Raw genomic sequence first — 14,801 nt, forward strand, 5'->3', positions numbered from 1 at the left:
AAGGAGATCTGAAGCCCTGCCTGCTGCTCCCCCATCCTTCACAATGACCCAGTGAGCCTCGGCGGTACCCTAAAGTTCCAGAAGAACCACTAAACAGGACAATTGTTATAAATGCTACATATTAAATATAAACATTAAATAAAGCTTTAAGAATCAGCATTTATTTATTTTCACATCTGGCTGTAAAATAACAGATGTCTATACCTGTGCAAAAATAAATCAAGTTCTTTAGATTTGAAATAAGCAAGTAAGTCGTGAAACTGACCTTTTTAACTTCTCGCTTGGCTATGACTGGTCCACTTTTACTACTGGAAACAGAAACGTTTTTCTCCTTAGTATACACGTCTGTATTAACCACAAAATTAGCTTCAGCACCTGTTACAGAACTAACAACAAACAAAATATAGGTATAGGTATACTCACACATACACACACATATATATACTTATCAAGAGAAACAGAAGGCAAATATTATCAACAAAAGATAAAACTCTAACTTCTTTCTCAGGTAATTTCTTTTCCAAGTCTATTCTTACCTGGGTTGGTAATGTTGTATTCCCTGTACCTGGGTAGCAAGATACTGGGGTAATTCCCAAGTCACTTCATTTGTTTGTGTGTTCCAATAATAATAGCATCCTGTGTTTTCATCCCAGACTTCTTGCCAATCTCCCATCTCAATTCCAACTAAAAGAAAATAAAACAAATGTTAAAACACAAATTTCTAATCAACAAAACTAAAAAACCTACTGAGCGGGGGAAGGTATTTGCAAATGACATATTCGATAAAGGGTTAGTACCCAAAATATTAAAATATTATTTTAATTTAATTTTTAATTTTTATTTTTAATTTAATTTTTTTAATATTAAGAAACTTGCATAACTCAACACCTAAAAACCAAATAATCCAATTAAAAACGGGCAGAAGTGGGGCACCTGTGTGGCTCAGAGAGTTAAGCCTCTGCCTTGGCTCGGGTCATGATCTCAGGGTCCTGGGATCAAGCCCTGTATCGGGCTCTCTGCTCGGCAGGGAGCCTGCTTCCCCCTCTCTCTATGCCTATCTCTCTGCCTACTTGTGATCTCTCTCTCTCTCTGTCAAATAAATAAATAAATAAAATCTTAAAAAAAAAAAAAATAAGGAATAGGTGTTCATAAGAATGTGGAGAAAAAAGAACCCTCTTACACTAGTGGTAGGAATGTAAACTGGTGCAGCCACTGTGGAAAATAGTATGGAAGTTCCTCAAAAAATTAAAAATAAGAGCTACCCTATGATTTAGTAATCACACTACTGGGTATTTATTCAAAACACACAAAAATATTATTTCAAAAGGATAATATGTACCTCTATGTTTATAGCATTATTTATAATAGCCAAATTATGGAAACAGCCCAAGTATCCATCAATAAATAAAGAAGATGGTATATATACACGACGGAATATTACACAGCCATAAAAATGAATGAAATCTTGCCATTTCCCAACACAGAGCTAGAGAGTATAATGCTAAGCAAAGTCAGTCAGTCAGAGAAAGACAAATAACATATGATTTCACTCATGTGGAATTTAAGAAACAAAACAAAATGAGCAACGGGGTTTAAAAAAAAAAAAAAAAAGAGAGAGAGATAAATAAACCAAGAAACAGATTCTTTTAAGTATAGAGAACAAACTGATGATTACCAGAAGGGAAGTGGGAGTGGAGAGAGGTGAAATACTTAATGGGGATTAAGCAGTGTACTCATCATGATAGGCACAGAGTAATGGATAGAACTGCTAAATTAAGGGGGGGAAAAAAAAAAGAATTACTAAATAATTATTATCATACACCTGAAACTAATAAACACTGTATATTAGTTATACAGGAATTAAAATTGAAAACTTAAAAAAAAAAACAACCCACAAATTTCTCCACAATTCTGACCTCATATCCCAAGTCAGCTCTAAAGCCTTAATCTAACACAGCCTCAACCTTAACACTGTTAACATTTAGGCTGGATAGTTCTTTGATGTGGTGGGGGGTAGTCCTATGCAGTGTTTAGCACCCCAGATTTTACCCACTAGATGCACTAACAATTTCCCACTCCCTGTTGTGACAACCAAAAATGTCATCCTTTTTTTTTTTCAGACATTGTCAAATGTCCCCTGGGAGGTCCAACTCCTCCTTCCTACAACCTCTTCGCATACATGGCTTAAAAAAAAAGCAGTTTGAGGGGCTCCTGGGTAGCTTCAGTGGGTTAAGCCTCTGGTTTCGGCTCACGTCATGATCTCAGGGTCCTTACATAGAGCCCCGCATTGGGCTCTCTGCTCAGTGGGGAGCCTGCTTCCCCCCTCGCTCTCTGCCTGCCTCTCTACCTACTTGTGATCTGTCAAATAATATAACCTTAAAAAAAAAAAAAAGGCAGTTTGATAGTCTAAACATGTATCTTGAACGCCAAAAGAACCTTTAAAAAAAAATAAAATCTTTAAAAACAACAACAACAACAACAACAACAACAAAAAACCTCTGCCTGCCATTCTGTCTGCCTGTGCTCGCTCTCTGATAAATAAATAAAATCTTAAAAAAAAAAAAAAAAAAGAATCTTTAAAAAAATAGTAATGCATTTTTTTTTGCAATTATTTTTTCAAAATACACAACTATTGGGGCACCTGGGTGGCTCAGTCATTGAACATCTGCCTTCAGCTCAGGTCATGATCCCAGGGTGCTGGACTGAGCCCTGCATTGGACTCCCTGCTCAGCGGGAAGCCTGCTTCTCCTTCTCCCACTCCTCCCGCTTCTGTTCCCTCTCTTGGTGTGTCTCTTAAGTTTTTAAATAAAAACTTAAAAAAATACATATATATACACACATATGTATATATACAATTATTATCTTAGTAACTATCAGAGACAACAGTCCTCCTTATCATCTTCTAAACAGGGGGCGCCTGGGTGGCTCAGCGGGTTAAAGCCTCTGCTTTTGGCTCAGGTCATGATCCTGGGATCGAGCCCCAAATCGGGCTCTCTGCTCGGCAGGGAGCTGGCTTCCTCCTCTCTGCCCGCCTTTCTGCCTACTTGTGATCTCTCTCTGTCAAATAAATAAATAAAATCTTTTTAAAAATAAATAAATAAAAATAAACAGTGTATTTAGGGGTGCCTGGGTAGCTCAGTGGGCTAAGCCTTTGCCTTCGGCTGAGGTCATGATCTCAGGGTCCTGAGATCAAGCATCACATCAGGCTCCTGCTCTGCAGGGAGCCTGCTTCCCCAAACCCCCACGCCCGCCTCTCTACTTGTGATCTGTCAAATAAATAAATTAAAATCTTAAACACACACACACACACACACACACACACACTCTCTCTCTCTCTCTGCTTTAAAAACAAACAAACAAACAATGAACCTAAAAGACCAGAATCCTAAAGTCTGGGGCTAAAGCATAGGGGTTTTCATCTTTCGCAATGTCAATGCCTAGAACACCTTTAAAAATTGCACTTTAGATTTCTTTAAAAATCAAAGGATCAGGGATGCCTGGGAGGCTCAGTCAGTCAGGCGGCTGCCTTCGGCTTGGATCATGATCCCAGGGTCCTGGGACTGAGTCATGCATTAGGCTCCTTGCTGAGCAGGGAGCCTGCTTCTCCCTCTGCCTCTGCCTTCTTATACTCTCTCATTGACAAATATTTTAAAAATAAAAAATAGGGGCACCCAGGTGGCTCAGCCATTAAGTATTTGCCTTCAGCTCAGGTCCTGATCCCTGGGTCCTGTGTTGGGCTCCTTGCTCTGCAGGAAGCCTGCTTCTCCCTCTCCCACTCTCCCTGCTTGTGTCCCCTCTCTTGCTGTCTCTCTTATCAAATAAATAAATAAAATCTTTTAAAAAATTTTTAAAATAAGTATAATAAAAGGATCAAAAACAAACAAACAAAAAAACCCCCAAAGGATCACACTTACCTCCTGCTAGTGAACACTGAGTATCATACTGCCACCCTGCAGTCTGAGCTGAGTCTGTTCCATTTGAAGTAGTAGAAGAAAGCGCAGATGTTGCTGATTCCTTTGGCTCTGGTCGAGGTGGAGTTGGAGGTGGAGCAGAAGCTCCTACAGGAGCTGCAGGCTGAGGAGCTGTTATAGCATCAATCTCCTTTAGAATGAAAACATTAACAAATGCATTAATAACCTCAAAACCAGAAAACTGAAGAAATGACAACCACTATAAAAAAATTCTAGGGGGCACCTGGGTGGCTCAGTCGTTAAGCATCTGCCTTTGGCTCAGGTCATAATCCCAGGGTCCTGGGACTGAGCTCTGAGCTGGGCTCCCTGCTCAGTAGGAAGTCCACCCCCCTGCCTGTGTTCCCTCTCCTACTGTCTCTCTGTGTCAAATAAATAAATGATATCTTTTAAAAAGGGGAACCTGGGTGGCTCAGTGGGTTAAGCCTCTGCCTTCAGCTTGGGTCATGATCTCAGGGTCCTAGGATCGAGCCCCACATCGGGCTCTCTGCTCAGCGGGGAGCCTGCTTTCCCCTCTCTCTGCCTCTCTGCCTACTTGTGGTCTCTGTCAAGTGAGTAAATAAAATCTTAAAAAAAAAAAAATCTTTTAAAAAAAAGTTCTACAGTTTTCAGCTTCTCAAATCAAAACTCTCATCTCCCAACTACATAAAAGTTCCTCAAACCCTGTAATTCTCCGTTCTTCTCCTCCTTACAACCTTTACAGAAAGAAAAGAGAAGAGAACAGTGGGGAGGGATTAAGGAAGAGAGATGGAAAGGGAAAAGAAGGGAGCAGGAAACACTGAGTCTGACAAAAAAGTAGGCTAATCACTTGAGATCCAGGTCCCAAAGTGGCTTCAATAATTAAAAACCCAAACAAAAGCACCACTAACCGCTAGGAAGTTGGCCAGTGTACTATCAATATCAGCTGACTGGTTTCCATTTGCCTCTTTAGACTGTGCTGGTTTTTCGGAAACATCACTCTCATCATCATCACTGTCAGCATATGCACCAAGTAAGCACAGACCTCCTACAAGCAAAATGGTAAACAGTGTTAATAACAATGCCAGGAAACAAGAAGTATCAAGAAAAAAATATGACATGGTTCTTCGGTCAGAGTTTACATTTACTCTACTTATAGATTAGACCACAACCTCAAAATAAATCATCACTGAACTACCATAGAGAGATTTAAATTACATTATGCTTAGAGCTAATAAAATCATTCACATAGCTGCTTGATATCCTTCTCAAAATACACAATCATTCAACCTCATACTCTGTCAAAATAGCACATGGTAAATCTTGAGTTTAGAATTTGTTGCTTTATGTGTCCATCCCAAACAAGCAAGCCAATTAGGGTTTAGAAGATAAACAAAGAGATTTTTAAACTAAAAATCTTTCTTTAGTGATTTTTCCTCAAACAAGAAGCAACAAATAATAATGGAATTCTAAGTGCTAGAATCAAAGCATACAACAAAAACCCAGCAACTAATCACCAGTGTCTTCCTCAAACTCAAGATGTATCAGGTATGGCCTCTGTGATGCTATGTACGCCATTTCCTTTTGTCCTACCTGGGGCCACTCTGTTACAATTAAACAAGCATATATATTCTTTTTAATAGATCATTTCATTATAATAAGTACATTAAATGTTAAACACCAGCTAAACTTTTCAGCTATCAGTAAGATAAAATTTCCCAGTACCTGGCAACATTCTATGTTCTCAATAAATATTTGGTAAATGAACAGACTCATCAGGAAGTAAAATACAGTTTTACCATAATTCCATAGATGAATTCATGAAATCACCTAAAAATAAAAATTCCTTTTATCATAGTTCACATTCATTGCTTTAGTCATATATATCTTGCCTTCATTATTTTTAATATATAAGTTCTTATACTAAATACCAATTTCTAAAATATTTAAAACTGATTAGAAAGATTTTTATTTTCTTTAAATTTTTTCTGATTAGGAAGATTTTTAAGTGGACATCTGACAGTTCTCCACTTTCCAATTATCAAGTATTTTATTTCTCATCATTTTGTGGCATGTTCGTCAACTTTCCTGATTTTCTGATAAGAGGTAATAGCCCAGTAAGGGTAGTAATAGGAAAAGAAGCCTTTGTGTATGAAAAGAATCTGCACTTTAGTATTCAGCACTGAGTTTTTGGGTGATGGGGGGGGAATTTATAAATATTTCCTACAGAAAAATTTTATAAATAATCATCTAAATCATTAGCCTTAATTCTACATCCTTTGGTAAAAGGTTCCAACCAGATGAGCTGCATGGAATTTTTATTACAAAATTCCCCAAGCAGGGATAGGTAGTTCCCCAGACTCAAAGTTGGTCTCACAGGCAAGAGGTTTAGCCAAGGCCCCACCTATTCCTTTTTTACCTCAGAGCTTTTCACAGTACACACATCAAACCTCTTTCAAGCTAATAACACAATGACTGTTAAACAGCAAAATAAATGAAAATGATTAAACCCAATATATTGGGGAAATAGGCATACTTAATACTGTAGAGACAACATAAATTATTTCTTAAGAATAATGTGGTTACATATATCAAGACCCACAAAACTCTTCAAGTTTCTTTCAGCTACAAAGTCCCATTTTTCAGAGTATAACCCCCAAAATAATTCAAAAATTTTTTCACACAAAGATTCTACAGCTTTATTAAGTAATAAAGCTGTGAACAACTCAAATGCACTCAGGGGACTCGTAAAGCAAATTACAGCACAGTACCTGATGCAGTACTAATTCATGATTAATCAGATCATTATAAGATTACACGAAATAATGCTAAGGGGACGGAAAGTAATGCTAAAGGAATAAAAGCAAGATAAAAGCAAGTTGTGAAATGCATTTAAGTTCTAATCACATGAAATTTAGTTCATCACTGATAAGGAATAGGCATGAATTTAGAATAACACTGAAAAAAGTTTTAAGTACTATGTAAAATTACTTAATTAAAAAAATAAATAAATAAACAAAACCTCATGGGACCTACTCCAGACCACTACTGAGATGTTGTTTCTATATAAAACCAGAGGAAGCAAGGACATTCTTCAGAGCCATAGTCCTTAGCAGTCTTTTTTTTGAGAGGGATGCTGACTGTTCAAACCTCCATAAGCACCATTTGCAAATCAATCCACATTAGGTGGAAAATTATTTCTTAGGTGTATATCTTGCTTGTAAGTTTCAAACAGTAACTGTGTCTTATTTCTAGTAACTATAACATTTGAACAGTTTTTGGTTTTTTTTTTAAAGATTTATTTATTTATTTATTTGACAGAGAGAGAGAGAGATCACAAGTAGGCAGAGAGGCAGGCAGAGAGAGAAAGGGAAGCAGGCTCCCTGCTGAGCAGAGAGCCCGACACGGGACTCGATCCCAGGACACTGAGATCATGACCTGAGCCGAAGGCAATGGCTTTACCCACTGAGCCACCCAGGCGCCCCAACATTTGAACAGTTTTAATTCTTTTGGTCACAGAAACTATTATCAATAGGCTAAAAGCATCATAGTAGTCTATTGATCTAATTTCAGAGGCTACTCTGAATTTTTCCTTAGAGAATTTCATATGCATATTACCCTAATGTTCTTCTGCATAAAAGTATTAGATATGCTTGCTCTACTGTATTATAAAAACATTTTAACAATTTTTTTTTGAAGTGGCAAATAGAAGGAGAGAGGAACAAGCATCTATTATTTCAGGTGTATTTATATAGCATACAGAAACCTCCAAACTTAAAAGAATAAAATTATTAGATGTTTAGTACAAAACATATTTTGATCTTTCAAGACATATAAAGAATGGAGAAAACTAACATTCTTGGCATTTCCTGTATATCCGAATATTCCTTAATGCTAAAAAAAATATATTTAATAAGGGCAATTTTCAGCTCCTCAAGTATTCACTAGGTACCTCAAAGCACTGTGCTGGAAAAGAAATGCACCAAATGAAAGACATTCCTGAGGTCTCTGAAGAACACCAAGCTAGCAGGGGAGCCGGAAAACTACAAAACAGCATTAGAAGAAAAGCAGTACAAAGTATCTTGGGTACAGAGAAAAAAGCAACAACAAATTTTGCTTTGATTAATGTGTATATACCAGCAAGCCCTCAGAAAAATTTTACTTTCATTTTCAAAAATTTTAAATTTCCATTTATGGGAGAACAGTAAATTTGCGACACTGAAGCATTCAACAAAATACATATAAACCCAACTTGATCTTAAGGAAAGAAAGACCTTGTAGAAAACATGAAAAAAAAAAAATTGTACCTGTTGCTTTAACGGCTGTAGGTCTGGTGGTCATGACTGGTTTGGGAGGATTCGGAACTCTGGGAACCTCCACCACCACTTCCTGCTCATCTGGATTTTTAAGAAAAGAACAAAAGAAAACCAGTGTGCCAATGGACCAGAGAAAACACTACAGATGACCAAACAATCTTCGATTTGACCTTCCCAGTCTCTATTTCACCAATCTGAAAACAGGCTGTGTAAATTCATCACTGACCCAAATAATCGGGAGACGATCAACAAGCATAACTGGCCTCTTCCACGTGACTTTAACATTAAGAATATGATTATGGTACATGAAATACATCTGAAATAATGTAAACGTCTAAAAATACAGACACAGCAAATCTCCGGGCTACTACGCGGCCTTTACAACAACACAGCTCTAGCTCCCCAGCCCCCCGCCCCGCCCCGCACAGTGCAGGAACTACCCAACGTGATTTTTTAGCGCCTGAAACGGTCGCGGCTTCTCGGGCATCTGGCTCCCGCAGCAGCGCCGCAGTTACTCTTAATCCAAGGGCCATTGTGGGAACACACAAGTACTGGGGATCGCACCAGTTTCACTTCTAAAGGAATTCGGGGGCCACAATAAAATGGGTTTGCTGCCTTCTAGAGGGTCCCTCTCGGTTTTGACAAAAACGAAGGGAAAAACACATGACGTGTGTTGGAAGGCCAGGTTCCCGGTCACGAGGCCTCGGACGAGAGGCTCGTACTTTCACAAATATCCGTAAGTTATGCAAAGCCGAGACTGCACGTCGAGGAGACTCGGGATGCCAGGCCGAGCCCCGCACCAGAGATGGCGCCTCTCGGTCAGCCGGGCGAGCGCGCACGGCGCCGCGGGCCCCTTGCGCGGCCCCGGGGCCCTCAGCGGTCCTCCCCTCGGGCCCCACGCAGCAGGCCTCGGATGTGCAGGAAGCCCCCCCACGCCGGCCTGGATTTCTCCTCCTCCCACGGCCGTCGCCGCAGCCGCAAGCCTCGAGCTCGAGTTTCGGACTCCCCACCTAAGTGTCGGGGCCCCTCGCGCACCTTTACTTTCTGAAGGCGAGTCGTCCGGGGCCGCGGCGGCAGCAGCAGTCACCGTGGTCGTCGTTGGCGGCGGCGGCGGCGGTGGCGCCGCCGGAGCTGGCTGGCTGGGCGCCGCCACCGTCGAGTCCGGCTCCGTGTCGGGTTCCGGCTCCGGATCCCTGCCCGGCGTGTTGCTTCGGGGCCCCGGCGGAGAGAGCTGCAGGATGGGCCTGCGGCCGGGTACCGCCCGGGACTTCTTCCCCATCGCGAGCCCGAGCGCGAGCCGCGAGCGTCGGCCAGCCGAGAGGGGCGGGCGCTCGGCGCGGCGCTGCGTAATCAATATTCATGCACCGCGACACCGCCTCCTGAAAGAATCTGCTTTTAACCGGTGGAGCGCGCGCCCGCGCAAGCGCTTTGGGTCCTCTAGGCTCTTCTGGCTACTCCCCTCAGAGAGGAAGGGCGGGCTTTATCCACGATGCTGGGCGATTGGCTGTTTTGATCCATCGAAGGAGCCAGGAGCCAATGGAAAAGGAAAAAGAGTCAGAGTCAGGCCAATAGCGCGGAAGGGCCTGAATTAGAATGACTTTCCATTACGTCGGACTCCACCCATGCGTCTTTTGCGGAGTCTTTTCTTTATCCCCTTGTCCTCCATCTTGTCCCTTTTCTGGGCTTGCTGTTGGCTGTTTTGTTTTATTTTAGCCTTTGGGAAGCTGTGCTGCATTTCAGGGCCTTTCTAGACTTTCGTCCTGATTATTGTTGCTTACTTTGGGTATGACGTTGAACACTAAAATAGTAGGGGGTTTTTTTGTTTTTTTTTTTTTTTAAGATTTTGTTGATTTAGAGGCGCCTGGGTGGCTCAGTGGGTTAAAGCCTCTGCCTTCGGCTCCGGTCATGGTCTCAGGGTGTTGGGATCGAGCCCCGCATCGGGCTCTCTGCTCAGCGGGGAGCCTGCTTCCTCCTCTCTGCTTGCTTCTCTGCCTGCTTGTGATCTCTGTCAAATAAATCAATAAAATCTTTAAAAAAAAAAAGATTTTATTGATTTATTTGACAGAGCACAAGTAGGCAGAGCAGCAGGCTCTCCGCTGAGCAAGGAGCCCGATGCGGGGCTCGATCCGGATCTGGGATCATGACCTGAGCCGAAGGCAGCCGCTTAACAGACTGAACCACCCAGGCGCCCTAAAATAGTGGGTCTTTATGCTTTTGTAAATTCTTATCAGCTGGAAAAAATCACTAGACGTTATACTGTATAGGAGGAAAAACCGTAAATTATTGCGATGGGGTACAGGAGCTTACCCAGTCTAGTCCATTGATTCTCAACCTGCTTTATTAGACTTCTCTTCCTTTAGCCCTCCGCCCCCCACCCCCACCCCGTCCCCTTCTTACCCCTCTGGAGCCAGCCAGCTAAAGACTAGCTAATAAACTATCACATGGCAAAACTCTCCATTCCTCAATATCCAGAGCAGGCATAATCTCTCAACCCTGTATCAGTGCTGAGCCCCTCCCCAGTGCTTGACATTCTGCCGTTAAGTCCGTTTTATCCGTTTCCCTCTTCTCAATCTTAAGATATTGAGCGTATTTATTTTTATATCCCCAGCTGCTCAGTTCTTACTAAAACATACTAATAATACCTAACATTTAGTGAGTCCTTACTATGTGTGAGCCACTGTCTAAGCACTTTACAAGCACAATTGTAGGGGTGCCTGGGTGGCTCAGTCCGTTAAGGGGTTGCCTTAAGGTAAGGGGATGGAGCCCCATATCAGGTTCCCTGCTGAGCAGGGAGTCAGCTTTTCTCCTCTGCCCCTCCCCTGCTTCATGCTCACTTTCTCCTCTCTCTCAAAATAAATCTCTTTTTTTAAAAAGGTGTTATTTATTATTTGAGAGAAAGAGAGAAGCAGAGGGAGAGGGAGAAGCAGACTTCCTGCTGAGCAGGGAGCCCCATGCTGGCCTGGATCACAGAATGCTGGGATGGTGACCTGGGCTGAAGGCAGCTGCTTAACTGACTGAGCCACCCAGATGCCCCCAAAAGAAATAAAATCTTAAAAAACAAAAACAACCAAGTATAAGTGTATTTTATTCTCACCAGAACCCTGTATATCATTATCTATAATGTATAGATGATCCCTCAGAATGTTGTTTTTAAATTTTTATCTTTTTAAAGATTTTGTTAGAGAGAGAGAGAGAGCGCACAGTGGGGAGGAGTAGAAAGAGGCAGGCTCCCTGATGAGCAGGGAGCCTGACCTGGAGATGATTTCAAGGACCCTGGGATCATGACAGGTACTAAAGGCAGATGCTTAAATGGCAGAGTCACCCAGAAGCCCCCATTAAGAATTTGATGCTTTGGGCACCTGAGTGGCTCAGTGGGTTAAAGCCTCTGCCTTTGGCTCAGGTCATGATCCCAGGGTCCTGGGACTGAGCCCCGCATCGGGCTGTCTGCTCCGCAGAGAGCCTGCTTCCTCTTCTCTCTCTCTCTGCCTGCCTCTCTGCCTACTTGTGATCTCTGTCTGTCAAATAAATAAATAAAATCTTTACAAAAAAAAAAAAGAATTTGATGTTTTTAGGGGCGCCTGGGTGGCTCGGTGGGTTAAAGCCTCTGCCTTCAGCTCAGGTCATGATCCCAGAGTCCTGGGATTGAGCCCCGCATGGGGCTCTCTGCTCAATAGGGAGCCTGCTTCCTCCTCTCTCTGTCTGCCTCTCTGCCTACTTGTGATCTGTCTGTCAAATAAAATCTTAAAAAAAAAAAAAGATTTTAATGTTTTTATTAATTATTTTTATTAACATATAATGTATTATTTGCCCCAGGGGTACAGGTCTGTGAATCATCAGGCTTACACTTCACAGCACTCACCATATCACTTACCCTTCCTAATGTCCATAACTCAAAGATTTTTTTAATTATTATTTTTTAATAAACATATAATGTATTTTTAGCCCCAGGGGTACAGGTCTGTGAATCACCAGGTTTACACACTTCACAGCACTCACCATAGCATACACCCTCCCCAATGTCCATAACCCCACCACCCTCTCCCAAGCCCCCTCCCCCCAGCAACTCTCAGTTTGTTTTGTGAGATTGTCTCTTATGGTTTGTCTCCCTCCTGATCCTATCTTGTTTCATTTATTCTTTTCCTAACCCCCAAGCCCCCAAGGTTGTATCTCCACTTCCTCATAGCAGAGAGCGCATATGATAGTTGTCTTTCTCCCACTGACTTATTTCGCTAAGCATAATACCCTCTAGTTCCATCCACGTCATCACAAATGGCAAGATTTCATTTATTTTGATGGCTGCATAGTATTCCATTGTGTAAATATACCACATCTTCTTTATCCATTCATCTGTTGATGGACATCTAGGTTCTTTCCATAGTTTGGCTATTGTGGACATTGCTGCTATAAACATTTGGGTACACGTGCCCCTTCCGATCACTACGTTTGTATCTTTAGGGTAAATACCCAGTAGTGCTATTGCTGGGTCATAGGGCAGTTCTATTTTCAACATTTTGAGGAACCTCCATGCTGTTTTCCAGAGTGGCTGCACCAGCTTGCATTCCCACCAACAGTGTAGGAGAGTTCCCCTTTCTCCGCATCCTCGCCAGCATCTGTCATTTCCTGACTTGTTAATTTTAGCCATTCTGACTGGTGTGAGGTGGTATCTCATTGTGGTTTTGATCTGTATTTCCCTCATAACCCAAAGATTTTATTTTTAAGTAATTTCTACACCCAAGTGGGGCTTGAACTTATAACCCTGAGATCAAGAGAACTTACAACCCAGAGATCACAAGTCATATCCTCTATGGACTGAGCCACCAGGTGCTCCCAAGTTGTTCTTGTTTTAAGATTTATTCATTTGGGGTGCCTGGGTAGTTCAGTTGGTTAAGCATCTGCCTTTGGCTCTGGTCATTATTTCAGGGTCTTGGGATGGAGTCCGGCATAGGACTCTCTGCTCAGCAGGGAGCCTACTTCTCCCTCTGCCATTCCCCCAACTTGTGCTCTCTGGATCTCTCTATCTCTGTGTCAAATAAATGAATGAAATCTTTTAAAATTTATTTATTTATTTATTTATTTGTTTGTTTGTTTGTTATTTTAGAGAGAGAGAGAGGACACAGGAAGGGAAGAAGGGAAGGGAGAATCTCAAGGAAACTCTTGAGCGTTGAGAGCAGATCCTGACTTAGGATTCAATATCTCCACCCTGAGATCAGGACCTGAGCAGAAACCAGGAGTCAGAGGCTTAACTGCGCCACCCAGGGGGTCCCTTAAATTTATGTTTTTTATAAGTTTTTTTTTTGAAGATTTAATTTATTTGATAGACAGATCACAAGCAGGCAGAGAGGCAGGCAAAGAGAGGAACAGAAAAGCCTGATGCAGGGCTCAATCCCAGGACCCCAGGATCATGACCTGAGTCAAAGGCAGAGGCTTTAATTCACTGAGCCACCCAGGTGCCCCAAATTTACGTTTTTAAAATAATCTCCGCACTCAACATGGGGGTTAAACTCACAACCCCAAGATCAAACATTGCATGATCTTTTTTTTTTTTTCCTTTTAAGATTTTATTTATTTAGTTGACACAGATAGAGAGAGAGAGAGAGAGACACTGAGAGAGAGAACACAACCAGGGGAGTGGGAGAGGGATAAGCACGCTTCCCATTGAGCAGGGAGCCCAGTGAAGGGCTCAATCCCAGGACCCTGGGATCATGACCCGAGCTAAAGGCAGATGCCTAAGTACTGAGCCACCCAGGTGCCCCAAGTTGCATGCTTTTATGAATGAACCAGACAACTTTGGGATGCAAAAGCCATGAAGACAGTGACTTGTCCATTTTGTCCCCTCTTTATGAAATGTACTTTCTGGGACATGAACAGTCAATTTTTGAATGAATGTACTTCATGTAGATATACAGACTTGAAATAAATAGCAAGAGTTTTTTTCTTGTCTATGGGAAAAATATCTGGATTAGTGTCTAAAGTTTAGACTCCCAAGATTTCTGAATAATTAGCAGCTAGAAATGGGAGAAATTGCTATTTCAAAGCTGTTCACAGTTTTCTCACTTATTTCTCGAGCGAAGAGTATTGAAATATATTGAAATATAGTAGTTTGAGGCACCTGGGTGGCTCAGCTGGTTAAACCACTGCCTTAGGCTCAGGTCATGATCCCTGAGTCCTGGGATCAAGCCCCATTATCTGGCTTCCCCTGCTCTGCAGGGAGCCTGCTTCTCCCTCCCCCTTCCCCTCTACTTCTCCCCTGGTTGGTCTCTCTCTCTCTCTCTGTCAAATAAATAAAATCTTAAACAGTATAATATAATACCCTCTTTTTTTTTTTTAAAGATTTTATTTATTTATTTGACAGAGAGATTACAAGGAGGCAGAGAGGCAGGCAGAGAGAGAGGAGGAAGCAGGCTCCCTGCTGAGCAGAGAGCCCGATGCAGGACTTGATCCCAGGACCCTGAGATCATGACCTGAGCCGAAGGCAGCGGCTTAACCCACTGAGCCACCCAGGCACCCCTCTTTTTTTTTTTTAAAGGAAGAAATATCTGGCTGGAGTTCCAGCTAAATG

The 14,801-nt window shown here is 42.0% G+C and overlaps 1 protein-coding gene across 1 annotated transcript in view; it reads right to left on the reverse strand.

Moving 5' to 3' along the window:
* FNBP4 (formin binding protein 4) overlaps window positions 1-9,533 on the reverse strand; it is a 42,994-nt gene extending 33,461 nt beyond the window's left edge. Inside the window, exons 1-6 of the mRNA XM_044259310.1 lie at window positions 9,278-9,533; window positions 8,234-8,323; window positions 4,838-4,974; window positions 3,915-4,101; window positions 537-684; window positions 266-386 (exon numbers count right to left, since the gene is read on the reverse strand). Coding sequence (XP_044115245.1) covers window positions 266-386; window positions 537-684; window positions 3,915-4,101; window positions 4,838-4,974; window positions 8,234-8,323; window positions 9,278-9,521 — 927 coding nt within the window. The 5' untranslated portion in view covers window positions 9,522-9,533. The remainder of the gene's footprint in view (window positions 1-265; window positions 387-536; window positions 685-3,914; window positions 4,102-4,837; window positions 4,975-8,233; window positions 8,324-9,277) is intronic.
* Between the last annotated feature and the right edge of the window lie 5,268 nt (window positions 9,534-14,801).

The sequence above is a fragment of the Neovison vison genome, chromosome 7 (genome assembly GCF_020171115.1).
Source record: "Neovison vison isolate M4711 chromosome 7, ASM_NN_V1, whole genome shotgun sequence".
NCBI lineage: Eukaryota > Metazoa > Chordata > Mammalia > Carnivora > Mustelidae > Neogale > Neogale vison.